At 33.0% G+C, this 16,774-nt stretch overlaps 1 protein-coding gene across 2 annotated transcripts in view; it reads right to left on the bottom strand.

Annotated features, from left to right (window-relative positions):
• The window catches only part of LOC108914744 (probable multidrug resistance-associated protein lethal(2)03659), a 66,260-nt gene that overhangs the window by 26,939 nt on the left and 22,547 nt on the right, over nt 1-16,774 (bottom strand). The window contains exons 2-7 of one of the 2 annotated variants that reach the window (XM_018720615.2): nt 11,016-11,126; nt 8,998-9,132; nt 8,735-8,942; nt 7,219-7,444; nt 6,800-6,956; nt 15-626 (exon numbers count right to left, since the gene is read on the bottom strand). In XM_018720615.2, the coding sequence (XP_018576131.1) occupies nt 15-626; nt 6,800-6,956; nt 7,219-7,444; nt 8,735-8,942; nt 8,998-9,132; nt 11,016-11,126 (1,449 nt within the window). Of the gene's footprint in view, nt 1-14; nt 627-6,799; nt 6,957-7,218; nt 7,445-8,734; nt 8,943-8,997; nt 9,133-11,015; nt 11,127-16,774 lie in introns of those variants that run through there. The other variant, XM_018720616.2, reaches the window with a different exon arrangement.

Here is a 16,774-nt window from a genome sequence, read left to right as displayed (position 1 = left end):
ACAAAATTAATTACCTATTTTTTATATATGGTCTTCCAAAAAGTATATTATTCCTAACACTAGAAACAAATAACCAAGATTCTTGAGAGGCATAGGAAATACTTCCACCGATATCAACTCTTCCAGCATTTAATGGTAATTCCCTCAGTAACAGCTGCAGTAGCGAACTTTTTCCAGAACCAACATTTCCAACAACACAGCACAATGTGCCGGGTGCAATATCTAAATTTATATTCATCAGTGTATCAACAATAGGATTTGGCAGCCAACTTGCATTTACTTTCACTATTCTGACAGTGCCTTTCTTCTCTATGTCACTTATTGTCTGTTCGTTAGCAACTGCAATGTCAGTGTTTTCTTCTAAAAGTAAAAACTTTTCTAGTCTTTTGATAGACACATCAGCTTCTGCATAAGAACTAATAGCCATAGGATAAAATATAGACATGTAAAGTTGAACAGTATTAAAAAGTTGAGCCATAGAAAATACTACATCTCCTGTAAGTCTATTGCCAAGAAGTACATAGGTTATGATTGTTAAGTACAGAGTCACTCTTTCGGTAAAAACCATAATAGCCACAGAGACTCCTCTGATATATGATGTTTTTCTGACTACATCAATTTCAAGTCTGGAACAAATATTTTTTTCCAATTAAATTTGGAGTTGAACACATGAACCACATAATTAATTAGAAGATATAATTATATCATTTTTATATTTCTTTTAAATACAGTGAAAGGAATAAATTTATTATTTCATAAATCGGTGACTTTGGGCAAAAATTCTGAAACAGGTTAACATTCATCATTAATATTGATGATAAGATTTTTCCTTACCAGTACCAGTCGTGCAATGTTGAGTTGCCTAAGCTCGACAGTCACATGACTTGTAAACATTTATGAAGGCTCTATATTTTCAATAAGGCTACATTCTAATCGACTTAATTCGCGTTTCTGTTAAGTACTTAATGCTGATATACTAGGAATATTTAAAAGTGTTTTTTATCAACATGAAGCTTATTGAAATGGAAATAATTGAAATTATAATAATGATTGTTATGGAGACAGGACTCAGAGGGATTTATTTAATATAATTACCCCAACCGAGAACAGTTTCTCAATCCACAGTAAACATTAAAAAGAAGGTTAGGGAAGTGGGTCATGTAAAGAACCTCCGTAAAGATAGTAGAATCATTAGTTAAAAACATGGATCATTTTTTTTCTAATGTTGAAAAAATTGAAAAGTGGCATCCTTACAAAGTTACCTTAGTTCAGGAGCTTTTGGAAGACCATTTTGATAAATGAGTTGAATTTTGTGGAATTTTAATGGGAAAAATTAATCGAAATCTGATGTTTTTAAAAAGCCTCCATTTCTCTGATGAAGTTACATTCCTCCTAAATGGTCGCATGAAGCCTTAAACTTGTCGGTATTGGGAAACTGAAAATCCACATTGAATGCACTCATACCTAGAGAACGTGAATGTTTAGGTTGGAATAGTAGATTATAGGATCATAGGTCCATATTTTTCAATGGAACCTTATCAGATCCTCGATATTTACAATTTCTGCTAGACGATTTGCTCCGAACTGAATTGGCCGTTTCCAAACATAAATGATGTTACAATCTACAACAGTTTAGACAATAAATTAAAAAACCTAACACTTCTTCGATTTAAAAAAATGTGTAAACTGCATTTTCTCAAAATGCAGTAACTTATTGCTTGCCTTTGTTCTGTAATAATTTTTTTTGTGTCTGGTTTTATAGTATGACTAACCTATTTTATCTTTTATATCAATTTTTTCTAAATTTTGTTTTTGTCAATTAATTTTAATATTGTAATTTTAATAATTATGCTCCTGTAACATTTTATTTTAATATGCCTTTTTTGCAAGCATTGTATACGTTTAGACATCATCCGAAATAATTTAATATGAATTAGATTTTTTATAAGGTTAAGTAGAGTAGCCATTGGCTAGACTTCACCTTATGTAGGTGAAATTGTATTTTGCTTTGTAAAATTTTCAAAAATAAAGAGATTATTATTATTATTATTATTATTATTATTATTTGCGACTTCAGCAAGATGGTGCACCCCCACATTATACTGTATTAGTAAGAATTTACTCGGACGGTTTTCGAGATATGTGGAAATTAAATGTCTACCTAGGTCACCAGATTTAAGTCCTCTAAATTTCTTTTTATGGAGATAGTTAAAAAGTAAGGTATATCAAAATGGACCACAAAATCTAGATACATAAAAAGAATGCATTCAGACAGAGATGGCACAAATAACTCCGGAAGTTATAGACAAAATTCAAGAAGATCATGTCTTTTTCATTGTATTATAACTGAGGGTCATCAATTTGAAAATCTATTGTAACTTAGGTTATTAAAAATACATTTTTTGGTGGAATTTTAGAATTTTTTTTTTACAAAATATAAAATTGTATTTCCTAAATTTATTGATATGGTTGAATAAAGAATTACCTTTCAAAAGAGTTATCACATGACCCATTTCATATAAAAAAAACATTAATGACATCATCACTGTCACACAGATGACATCATATGTAAAACAAATAACTCGTAGAACAAACTTTTAAAAATAAAAATTGACTTGTTTCAGGATTTTTGTTCAGTCATCGATTTAGAAATAATGAATTTATTCCTTTCTCATTTATATCATACTGTATACTATAAGAAGTAATTCATAAATTTAATTTTATATATATAAAAAAAAAACTAAAATAGTATTATGGAAACTTCCACTTCAGCTGTCAACTATGATTGAAATAAATTCTTTTAGTGAGACATAGGTATACTACGTCTCACTTATGTAACCACCAAAAAGCTTGTCATAGTTGCAAGAATCAGTGCGCAAGCCACAATCACAACAGGGTAAAAGTGGGGCTCCTCCGAGGACAGACACAAAGAAGAAAGGGTAAGATTTCTTCTAAAAAAAATTGCCTTGAAGCCTTTGTTTTTGAGATATATAATGTTCAAGTTTAATAAAGTGTATTTCTCTAAATATCTTGAAAAATATGTTATTTTTGAAGTTAAAATTTTATTGTGAACGAAAATGATTTGCACTTGTTTGTACAGCCCCCATTTTTAAAATACAGGTTACTGTTTTTAAAAAAGGATATACTTAGCAGATGAATGTATCATTTTTACAAAATATTGCAATTATATGCAAAAAAGTTAAGAGATCATTTTAAAAATGGCAAAAATATATTTTTTTTTCGAATGGCCATAGTTTGTGAGGAAAATATAACAGCATAATTCATATACAGGGTGATTTTGAATAGAGTAACACAAACGCTACTAGTGCATCTAGATGAAAAAATAAGGCGAATGAACTAAATATACCTTAGACAAAAGTTGCACTCCTGAGGAATTACAGGGTCTTGAATGTTGTAGAGCCAACCAATATTTCCTTCAATTTATCTTGAACGATGTGGCGTAAATCATTTATATTTGGTACAGACATTTGTCCAGTGCGGACACATACTTCCTATTAATATTGTTTAAATATATCCACCAGAGTCGCCTACATGCAACATATTACTCCAAAGAATTTTTCACCTTGTATGAAAATACATATCTTATTTACATTTTCGGACGTAACAACTATAATAATAATAATAATAATAATAATATCTCTACTCCTCATTCTAACTACGGGAATTAGCCCATAATTCGGAGACTTGTGCGGGAGAGGAGGCGGCATACTATTATTATGCAGGCCGCATTTGCGCCCAGAAACGACTTATGTCGGTAGGCCCTAACCACCATTCAGTGCAGGAATGAGGGAAACCTGGAAAACCTCATTAATTAGGGGGGTGGTCAAATGCCAACCGGTGTCAATCTCTCACATTGACCCAAGCCAACATTCTTCCACCCTACCATACCTGCACAGAGGGTGCCAATCCTCCGTACAAGCATAGCTAATCTACGGTCTATCGGTCGCGGGAATCGAACCCGGGCAGAAATTTGCACACGATTTAAGGACTGATGCCTTAAACCGTGCGGCTATCGACCAAGCAAACACCAAACTAAAAACAAACATTTTTTCTCTTGCATTTTTTTGATAAACGCGATAGTTTTTTTAGATAATTTACGAAAAACAAACTTCGGAAATTTTACAGTGCCAATGGTTGCAGTCAGGTTGCAGTAATAAAAAAACATCAACACACCACTCATTAATAGCTAAAGGAAAACGCTTTTCTGGTAAAGTAATTTTAATAAATTTATTTTGAAGGAACAGGAAGTATTCGTTATGTAACATATCAAGTTATTTTTAGTGTCTAATTTAAATAATAAATTTTAATTTAAAATTACCTACTGTAATCTCGAATGTAATACTAAGGAATATATCGTTATTTTAAAGTAAAAAGTTTCTAAAGAATATTTTCAAAGTAGTTCTCATTTTTCTGTAAACACAATCTAACACGACGTTTAAAATTATGTCGTACTCTTGCAAATATTTCTGGGTTGTTACGAATATCATCAGCTGCGAGAAAGATTTTTCGACGCAATTCTTCAACAGTATTAACAGGAGTAGCATAAACAAAACTTCAGTGGTCTCCATAAGAAATAATCAAGTGGGGTAATGTCCGGTGAACGGGCAGGCCAACTAATGGGTGCATCGACACCACGACCTATCCAACGTCCTGGAAAATTTAAATTCAACCATTGCCTGACAGTTAAGGTACTATGTGCCGGAGCCCGTCATGCATGTACCACATAACTTATTGTACACCTAGTGGTGTATCCTCCAATAACATTGGGAGATTTTCATTTAAAAATCGAAGATATTCAAGAGCTGTCAGTCGACGGGGAAGAATAAATGGATCTATTAGAGCATCTCCAACAATTCCTGACCATACATTTACACTAAAATTGTGCTGAAATCTTGATGGACATATTTCATGGGGGTTTTCATCAGTATGACTATTACGATGGTTAACTAAGCCATGTCTTTGAAAACATGCCTCATCGGTGAACAAAATATGAGATAAAAAATTTAAGTCGTGTCTGGACATGTTAAGATACCACTGGCAAAAAACAATCCTTGCAGGTAAATCATTTGCAGTTAATTCTTAAACCAGCTGGTGGTGAAAAGGGCGTAATAGGTTATAATGAATCAAGTTCCAAACAAGGCTTTGCGAAACGTACTGTGTAGCCAGTCTTCTTGTACTTGTTTGATGATTTTCTTCTAAATTGATAAGTATAGCTTCTTCAAGGTTTACATTTCTGATATACCGTCTTTGTCCATTACCCTCATGCTTAGGTTGAATTTGGCCAGTTTCTCGTAACCTTCTTTCCACAGCTGAAAAAGTTTGCCTGTGGCGAACCCGGCGATTTGGATATCTCATGGTACAATCTTGTTGTGGCAGCACAATTTTTGTGACATTCAAAAAATACTTGGAGCATATCAACATACTCATTGTTAGTAAAATTTGCCATAATTAAACAACTATTATTTGAAACCGTTGATGACACTGACACATCAACACAAAAATAGCAAATTGTTTACTCAGCAAATTTGTTTCCGATTTACCAGGGGCAACTATGATGTTGGCGAAGTATTCCCATACTTATCAATTTAAGCAGGAAATCCTCAAACAAATCGTGTTAGATTGTGTTCAAAGGAAAGTGGGAACTACTTTCAAAATATTCTTTATAAAATTTTTAATTTAAAATAACGTTATGTTGTAGTATTACATTCGAGATTACAATAGGTAGTATTAAATTAGATATTATTACTTAAATTACACTTAAAATAATTTTATTTGTTACATAAAGAATACTCCTAAATAAATTTATTAAAATTACTTTACAAGAAAGGCGTTTTTTTTTTGCTATTACAGAATGGTGTGTTGATGTGTTTGTTACTGCAACCATTGGCGCTGTAAAATTTCCGAAGTTTGTTTTTCGTAAATAATCTAAAAAAACCATTGCGTTTATCGAAAAAATGCAAGAGAAAAAATGTTTGTTTTTAGTTGTTATGTCCGAAAATGTAAATAATATATGTATTTTCAAACAGGGTGAAAATTTTTTTGGAGTAATATGTTGCATGTAGTCGACAGCAGCGCCTCTGGTGGATATATTTAAACAATATTAATAGAAAGTATGTGTGCCCACTGAACAAATGTCTGTACCAAATATAAATTATTTACGCCACATCGTTCAAGATAAATTGAAGGAAATATTCAAGACCCTGTAATGCCTCAGGAGTGCAACTTTTGTCTAAGGTATATTTAGTTCATTCGCCTTATTTTTTCATCTAGATGCACTGGTAGTGTGTGTGCTACTCTATTCAGAATCACCCTGTATATGCCACTAGTTTGAGCTGTTGAGACTAATCATATTTCCACATTGGATTTGAGCCATATTTATTCATGTACTGTGCACACACAATATCATTTTAATATTTTCATTTGTATACAGGATATTAAGATAATTTTATTTTTTTGAAAACTTCAACATTCTGCATCTCAAAAAAATGACAGATTCAAGAGCAAATAATGTTTATACGAGTAAAAAAAATATTCTTAAATTTGGAGAAGGTAAATGCTTTCACGTTATTGACAAGCTGTAGCTAGTTACTTAATTCTTAACTTAAAACGTTTAAAATAAAAAATAAACTTGAAAATAAATGAATGTAACAATTACATTATGGTATTTTTGACAGTCAGTGAGTAGTTGTGGGTATGGAAATCATGATGTGACTCTCATTTTCAGTTACAACTTACGTTTATATTAAAATATTAAATTTGGTCCCTAGCAAAAATTTACCTTCTAGCTAATTCAATAACCTTTTCAAAAGGTTTTTCCCAAGCATACATTTTGATGACTTGAACACCTGTTGTAATTTCATTCATAAGTTTTACACGGTTATCGGTCCTTAATGCGATATGATATCTCCATTTTCCTTGTAGCCTCGACATATAACCTTAAAAGTTAAAATGTTGACAAAGACAAATTTGTATACATAAAATATGTAGTGAAAAAAACTTTTTTGAGATTATCATTATCTATATTATGCGGTTAACTATTTTGATAATCTAAGATATTCATTAGGAATCGGTTGGTATTATTATTATTATTTACTAGTAGAAAACTGCAACATTTATTTTGATAGTCTGCATATGAAGTGTCACTTATAAAGGCTGCTACCTAATTTAAAAGCTGAAAAAATGATAGTGATGTAATACCTTGTAAAGGAATTGACTCAAGAGTGATTGCCAACATTCCAGCTATAGCAGCATATCCAACACTTCTGTACATTATATAAAATGCAATGACAGCTTGTATTGGCATAATCCAAGCATAGTGGAGAAAATTTGCGGCCATATCAAATCTTTGGACATCATTGGACAACAAATTTACTAATTGACCTGCTGCAGTTTGGCCTAAAGAAGTTTGGCTTAATTTTAGAAGCTAAAAAATAGTATAAAAATTAAATTATTGATTTTTTTATGCTATTGAAGAAAGCAGAAAGTTTAATCAAAATTTAATGTCATAATTAGGGTTGCAACTAAGTTGGGTTTTTTCTTTAAAGGCTGATTTATCAGTGAATATTATTTGGGCTGGTAAGTAAAATAATAGAAATAAGTCTAAATGTTAATAATGCTCTTCATATTCCTGCCCACCGAATCCAATACAAAATGTTTCAATAAATTATTTCTGTGACTTTAAGTTCATATTTTAGTATTCAAGAGGTGAAAACATTCTCAATTTGTACTTGAACCGTTGTGTACAAATGTTCTATTCGAGAACACAAAATGAAAACTTTTTCTGGAGTGTCTCAAAATTGTTATATACAAGCAGCTCTCTGCCCCTTAAGTTGATTTTTTTCCAAATATATATATATATATATAACTTATTGACATAAAACGATCAAACTGATGATGTATAAAATAAAATTCTAAATTTTAGTCATGAGACTCAATAGTGTCCCAAACTGGGAAGATTTTTTCATATACGAAAAAATCAATTGTTTGAGTTAAAAATAGATATTTTAGACAATTTTACAGTGAAAAGGTTGCTCTGTACCACTTCATAAGTTGCATAATTCTGGAGTAAAATTGATTTAAAATTGCGAGTATGTTACATGTTGAAAATATGTGAAACATAATTTGTGAACACAGATATACACGATATGTTTGTTAATCACTTTATTTGACAAGAAGTTTTAACAAATTTCAGAACTTACCATAACTTATTTTGTATAATATTATTTTTAAATTTAATTTTGTTATAAAACTTTTTTAAATTTTAATTGGTACCTATCATGTATCAGTATTTGAAAGTAGTCCATGGTAGTTTGATTTATAGAATCTGTAGTAGGTATATATGAGCATAAATGGTGTAGATTATCGTTATCAATCAATAGTAACTTTTTGTGTCTTTCAAACTGAATCATACGGAAAAAATTATTTCATTAAACATGCCATCAATTTTTGTTTTTTTTTATATATTAATTAACTACCTCTGCATCAGAATATTGAGAAAAAAAATAAACAAAAGAAAAACCTGTTTATTTCGATCGTATCAGCTGTTTTGGAGTTATTTAAAAAAAATATGTATAATTGTTAGATATTAGATGTTTTGTTAGCTTTATTTTTTGGTTGGGCAGGTTTTTCTACAGTGCAAATGTGGCAACTTTAGTCATAATCAGAAACATTTAAGTTTTCCTTAAAATAAAACTAAAAATTGAGAGGTACTAACTTTTCTATATACTAATGAACAGCATGCTGTTCTAACCCTCATTCCAATCCTTTGACATCCTACACTGGCATAGTGCATGATAACGACATTAAGAAATGCCATCAGCACTACACAAGAACCCAACAGCCAACCTGTTTCTGGTCTCGATTCTTGGGTGGAGAGGTCATAGTAATGTATGTACTCGGCCAGTACTATGGGCTGTAACATTCTAATATAATTGATGATATTGATATTAATATAACAGTAAGTATCTGTATACTTACTTTAAAACAATGCATTGCAAAAATAAGATGATACCATACATAGAGTATGATTTGAAAAAAGTGTTAAATATGGCACGCTTCAAACTTGGTGACTCTTTCTTTTTATTCGCTCTTTTAATTTCTTTTTCCCAATTTCTGAAAAAATTTAATTTTTCATATTTTCATGTCTGGAGATTGTGAAGGGCAGATTTAAAAAAATATTATCACCTACACAACAGGTTAGTGATGCTAAAAAAAGTTATGACTAGATATCGGAAACTTTATAGCGACAATCAAATAAATAAGCAGTAGTAATCTATATTATGTTAGTAAGCGGCAATACCCGTTATAGCAGCAGACATAGGCTAAATCTGTGGTAAGGCCGTGTGTCTATGCTCACAATACACGATGCTAATGACTGCCACAAAAAACACGTGCCAGGCAATGGATCAAGCAGAGCGTCTCAAATTCACTCACACATGCACAAACGAAAATGAAATGCACGGTCAACATCTCAGCAAAAAAACCGGGATCATTCACAGGCATGCTAGGCCAACAGCGCTAGATCGAATAAATAGACATGTACATGTTATTGTACAATGACACGGATAGTTGGATTACTAAAATGTGAAGTAGTTGATGCTTCACCACCATAAAATAGCATCTATTAAAAATTTGACTATATTAGATTTTGGTAAATGTTAAACGTTCATTTTCGTTTTTGAAATGGGGATTTATACTAATCGCCTTAGACGAACTTCGGAACACTTAGGTCAACTGTTAATTATTTTCTAAAATCGTTTTCCTTACGAGTTAGAAATGATTATTTTGTTAACTTTTGCTGGGACTTATTATTACGTACTATGCCTACAGTCCGTATGATACTTGTTGATATAGAATTTAAAGAAGATTCCTGCATCGCTCTCTTGGAAACTTACAGTCCGTACGATAATTGTTGAGATAGAATTCCGACAAGATTCCTGCATCGCTCTCTTGGAAGTAACTGCGTTCGACACCCGAGGTAGAAAAATATTGGCGGCGTGGCGTTCACCGTAGCAGCTTGCAGTGCATACTATCTTTTGCAATTACGGAGACCAGTTATTTTGGAAGTGTATTGTCTTGTGCATTTTCAGTGTAATTTCTTATTGAAATAAGTCAATGAGGTGAAAAATAAATGAAAGGAATTTAATTTACAGCTGAACAGTATTGTGTGTATTTCAATATTCTGAAGATAACGCGTAAAATATAAGGCAAGCCTCTGCTGGACGGACTTTATACAGGGTATAGCAAAAGTACCGGAACGGCAGAATAACTCGGCGGGAGAGCATTTTAGAGAAAAAAGTTAAATACAAAAGTTTCAGGATTTCTCCCTGGCTATCCGATGGTGATCTTGACCTTGAAGATCATTTCAAGGTCAAATGTGATTTTTCAAATGGGACCCTGTACTTTTGACCCCAGAAATGAAAAGAGCGGAACATTTTACGTTCAGATATAACTTGACCTTGGGGCGCCCACAAGGTCCAACTAACAAAAGTACGGGAACGGCAGAATAACTCGGCGGGAGCATTTTAGAGAAACTTTTGCTATACCCTGTATATTTTATGGTAAGTTCCATGTGAAGCGTTTAGTGTAGAAAAATAGATACTGCCCCTTTTTGTTTCATACTATTATGCAAATACATACATACATACATACATACATACATACATACATACATACATACATACATACATACATACATACATACATACATACATACATACATACATACATACATACATACATACATACATACATACATACATACATACATACATACATACATACATACATATTCTTATAATATAATGAGTGCAGTTATAACAAGACAACGATTGTGTCACTTTTTGTTTGAATAGTTACATAAAAGATAACCCGACCTACAGCCAACCCTGTACCACATTGTAGCCGCCCTAACATTTCCGATCTTTAGTTATGACTTTCAACTTTCAGACATATTTCTTTTGATAATCTATTTTTAATTAAGATGATTTACTTACCTCTGAAGCTCATTTCCCAGAGGTTCAGATAAATCGTTCTTTGAAGCATTGTATATATCCTTTATTTGCAAATCATTTTTATATCCATATTTAAAAAATGGTAGGGTCCAACTAAAAATGAAAAAATAAATAATTATTTCGGTAGCTTATACGTTAAGTGCCCGACAAATATGACCAATCCACCACAGTTCATGTGATCGATGTACAGACGAACTACGATATTGAGCGGTTTACATTTCAGTAAATTTAACGATATTTAGATCTCAGTTTAAGAGATACAACTTTGATTAAAATATAGCAAATAAAAGCAGAACTTCAGGATGAATAACATGTTGAAAACAAAATAATTTATTTTTCGTTTTATAGTTTTCGATGAAAACATGAAAATTTGGATAATTCTTTTTATTTCTTTAACCAAAAGTCGAAAGAGGTAGACATAACAATATTAGATATAGTTTAACTTGAGTTTGGAACTTCAATGTATACGTAAGTTTTAACTGTTGCATATGCGCAAATTAAATCACATAACATATACAGAGCCTCCATTACAAGCTATGCGATCGCCAAGCTTACTGCTTAGGCACAGTACAGAAAACAGTAAATAAATTCACTCCCCCTCTTTTGTGGACCACAACCCCACTGCTCTAAAAGTTCAGTAAAGGGACGCGTGATCTATGCGCAATAGCAAGCCCAGCCCCTAGTCCACCAACAAGCCCAATCAATCTATGAGCTCAACTTAGCTTTCAGTTTTAGAGGTTCACCTACTTGCGCGTGGTCTCTGCGCAGTCACTTAAAACGACATAAAAAATGAAATTAGGGTCCATTTTTTATAAATAGATTAGATAGGCAGTGAATTTACTATTTTCTATACTGTGGTTTAGGCAACTAACATCGCACGATTGGTACTGTCAACTAAAAATCTTAGCATCACCAAAATAAATAATCCGTTTATAATGGGCAATGACACACAGGTTCGTCTATGCTTGAAACAATGCGATCGCTTATTGGTGAATAAACAAATATTCCAATCACAAGCCAGTGAAACAGAATGTTAAACATAATCTAGATATTACAGAAATTTTATTGCCAACCTTAAGGAAATAAAATCACTATTACAAAGAAAATTATTGATTACGTGGCTTGTAACCATTCATGAAGGTTTTATGTATACAGGGTGTCTCATAATTAGCTGCCAACCCTGAACAGGCCGATTCTATGATCAAAACTAAGTAAAAAAGTTCATATGAACATGGGTCCGGAAATGCTTCCTAAGGGCACAGGGACCCATTGAAGAGGGAGGAATGGAAATCATTTTTTTGCAATATCTCTCAATCGCGTTGTGATAAATGAATGAAATTTGGTATACACAGCTAAATTTTGATGAGCAATTTGATGGACTAATCCATTTATTTCCACAAGGTCCATTGGGGTGGGTACGGGGGGGCCCTTGGTACTTTGCGTGTGTAACTTTTTCATCTTTGACTTTTTAACAAATTGGACAGCAAATTCCGTTTTCCCGAACTGTTTTACGTTAAAAAGGTACTCTTGTTTCAAATCGTTATCTTTAACGGTTTCTGAGAAAATCGCTCTTGAATTAATCCCACTTTGGTCAATTTCATAGTAATTTAAACAAAAAAAAATAATAATAATTTAATACGTAATCAGTAATACACATTATTGATGTAGAACAATTATGATATGATGATTTGTTTATGGCTTTTGCGATGGTAATGCTGCGCGGCAGAACGCGAGTACGGCAGAAGGTTTCCAAACAGAAGGCTGACATCAAGGAGGACATTCCTCACTGTATTCCGCAATTTAGCTGCAACCGTCACTTTTCGAAGGGATCATAAGATGGAAACTTAATTTTGATAACAGACAACAAGCTATTTTAAAAACTGTTCAAAAAACCCTCCACCTTCTCTGATACAAAGTCTTGCCCTACGTGTAACACTTCTCGAAGCTATTAAGATGCTAAAACGGTTTTGACGAATTTCATTGGCTGCATCATTGATACGCTGCAGCAATTCCTCACGGGTATCGACTTCGGTGGCGTAAACTTTTTGATTTAGATATCCCCAGAAAAAGAAGTCCAGCGGGGTTAGGTCGGGAGAACGCGGCGGCCAAGCTACCGGTCCGTGCCTCCCTATCCACCGTCCAGCGAAATTTTCGTTTAGGAAATTTAGAACATTGCGACCACTATGTGCCGGGGCTCCATCGTGTTGAAAAAACATGTTACGTCGTAAATTTAGAGGCAGATCATCGAGAATTTGGGGAAGATTTTCTTGAAGTAAGTTTAAATAAAGATTTGAATTGAGACGTTGTGGAATTTCAATAGGTCCAATCAGAGTGTCGTGAATTATTCCCGCCCATAAATTTATGGAAAACCGTTGCTGGAAGTTTGTTCTCCGAACAACATGTGGGTTCTCTTCTTCCCAATAATGAGAATTATGAAAATTTAATTTTCCATTTCGGGTAAAAGTAGCTTCGTCACACCACAAAATTTTGGAAGCTTGCTCGTTGTCCAGCGACAAAATCCAGCGACAAAATTGCATACGTGGCGCAAAATCTTCTGGTATCAAGCCATGTACACGTCGATAGTGATAGGCATGTAGACCTTGTCGCTTTAATATTCTTCCAACCTGAAATGTTAGTAGCACATCTAATCAATTCTGTTAAGGAAATCTTTAAGATATGTAGTACCGTTGGCCGAGGAACATTTATTTGCCTTGAAATGTTCCGTATGCTAGTCGTAGGATCTTGTTCAATAGCGTCAAGGACCTCCGCTTCCCTATTAATCCTGGGACGTCCTTGACCCGGTGCCTTTCGAAAAGTGGCGGTTGCAGCTAAGTTGCGGAATACCGTAGGGAATGTCCTCCTTGATGGCAGCCTTCGGTTTGGAAACCTTCTCCCGTACTCGCGTTCTGCCGCTGCAGCATTACCATCGCAAAAGCCATAAATAAATATCATATCAACTAACTCTTGTCCCGTAAACTCTTCCATTTTTTTCGCTTAGAACTATTAAATTGGCAATCGGGTTGACAATACTTTGACATAAGAATACCTTGATAATTTTGTTTAAATTACTATGAAATTGACCAAAGTGGGATTAATTCAAGAGCGATTTTCTCAGAAACCGTTAAAGATAACGATTTGAAACAAGAGTACCTTTTTAACGTAAAACAGTTCGGGAAAACGGAATTTGCTGTCCAATTTGTTAAAAAGTCAAAGATGAAAAAGTTACACACGCAAAGTACCAAGGGCCCCCCCGTACCCACCCCAATGGACCTTGTGGAAATAAATGGATTAGTCCATCAAATTGCTCATCAAAATTTAGCTGTGTATACCAAATTTCATTCATTTATCACAACGCGATTGAGAGATATTGCAAAAAAATGATTTCCATTCCTCCCTCTTCAATGGGTCCCTGTGCCCTTAGGAAGCATTTCCGGACCCATGTTCATATGAACTTTTTTACTTAGTTTTGATCATAGAATCGGCCTGTTCAGGGTTGGCAGCTAATTATGAGACACCCTGTATTAACACAGTAGCCTGCAGAAAAGTAGATAAATAAAACCGTAGCGCATCTAACGGCCGCCAGGATGAACTAAAAAGGCCCTAATGGCAGGTCAACCTTAATGAAAATTGGAGGAATCAAGGAGGGAAAAGTAATACCTTTTTACAAGTAACCGAAATAATTTTAAAGTATAAATATTAAAGGAAATATAAGTTTATTAATTCAGTTATAACAATACTAGTGAATTCGGAAAATTCTGATATTCTAGTAATTAAAGATGAATTTAATAATTTTAGTTAATTTCATTCACTTTATTGAAAAAGAAATATTCATAAATTACATAAATTTGCTAATTAACAAAAAAATTTAAATTGTTAATTACATTATTTTTTAACACTATTGTACTTATTCATTATTAATCGGTGCTGTGATAGGCCCTGTAGGCAAAGTTCCCTCTAAGCTGCGCAGTCGTTTTTGTATTCTGGGCACAATGGGCTTGTTCACCATTTTTTTAAATTTCATTTTATGAAAGAATTGCATCTAAAAATGGTAGAACTCCAAATTTTACTAAAAAAAGTATAATTTAGAAGGTCATGACTTAAAGTTAAAAAAAAAAAAATTTAAATCTAGAGCTAGGCAATTGGTGCACCATCGTTTAATTCATTTAAAAGTAGACTGGATGCTCACCTTTTGTAATAGATATTAGTTTTAAGTTAATTCTTTAATATGTATGTTTATTATACCTATTATGCTGTACATATTTTGTTAATTTTGGGTATAATTGGACGTAAGTACTCTGCCCTAACCTATTTTGTAATAATAATAATAATGTACTTTTGTAACGCGCAGTCGACGAAAAAATTAGAGGGAACATTGCCTGTAGGTCATGTAATAATTTCTCTCCACAGAAATACAAAATTGCTGTGTGCTGTTATAGGTATAACAATACAAGCACAGTAAGTAAACAATAATTCCATAACAGCATTAAAAGCAATAACATCGATTAGCAATAGAACAAAAATAATACTTATCATTTAAGTAACTTCAAAATTATATTGTATAGTTGTAAACTCATTATCTCATTAAAAATTTCTTTAATCGTGCGAAAAATAGTATACGGCTCTTAAGTATAGTTTTTCCGAAGTCAATTGAAGAAGCAATAATTTCAAGGTATGTACCAGGCTCGGTCGCTAAACAGCCAATCGGCATTGAAATATTTGAAAAACTTGTTCCCACATATATTTAGCCATATCCATATACAGGTCTGGTCGAACGAAACGTGCAGGTGGTAGAAATGTATATGCTCAGTTGAAGAATGAGCGTGCGGGCAAAGAGCAATATGCACTGTTGCTTTGGCCTATTGCGTTATAAAATTCAGTAGTCGACAAGTCGCCTAGCAGTGCAGTGCGGTAATGCGGAATTTGGTGTGATTCAGATAATTTTAATTTATTATAGGCACCCTTATATTAATCATTCATATTACAATTGCGAAAGAGAAAAATAAGAGGGATATTTGGTGTATTAATATTATAACAACATGACATTTTGGAGACCTTTTGAAACGGAACAAAACGAAATTTACCATCAATATAATAAAATTGTTTGAGGACATAAATAATTAAAATATGTTGTTGGTCAAATGAACATATAATAGAAATTTTCTACACATATACAAATTATTTTAATTTTCTACCTTTAGCAGAAAACTTATTTAGGGACGCCCATGAAAATCATTACATTTGATTGCTCGTTTTTTTATGCATGTTCAACTGACTTCGGAAATACTATAACAACAGAATATCAGAAACTGATAATAGTATATTACATACCGATGAGGGAAGTGTTTCATTACTATCGAGAGATTAACTATAATCTCGAGATATTAATGAAAACTTCCCTCCGAGGTATGTATACTATTTTATTTACAACCACATCGTTAGTTGAAAATTCTATTTCATATTTTTAAATGTAGTAAAAATGCCGAAATATGCGTCATTTTATTGTTTTGACACCATTCAAAATTGTGCAGGTTGCGTTGAACAACCATGTACAGGTGGCAGGGCCATGCCTAGCAACGACGCATGACAGATACAAACAATTTTGAATTCTCGTTCGATCCTTCAAATTTGCGGCTGAAAAAATGTTGTCAGATAGCGAGAGTGAAGATTATTTGCCAGACGGAACTCCACCAGAACTAAAACAAGCTGCTGAAAAAGCAGAACAAAGTTTACTTCCTAAAAAA

Source organism: Anoplophora glabripennis, unplaced genomic scaffold (genome assembly GCF_000390285.2).
Source record: "Anoplophora glabripennis isolate ALB-LARVAE unplaced genomic scaffold, Agla_2.0 scaffold1203, whole genome shotgun sequence".
Lineage (NCBI taxonomy): Eukaryota > Metazoa > Arthropoda > Insecta > Coleoptera > Cerambycidae > Anoplophora > Anoplophora glabripennis.
Note: the sequence above shows the minus strand (reverse complement) of the source record. Positions and strands in the feature narration are given on the sequence as shown.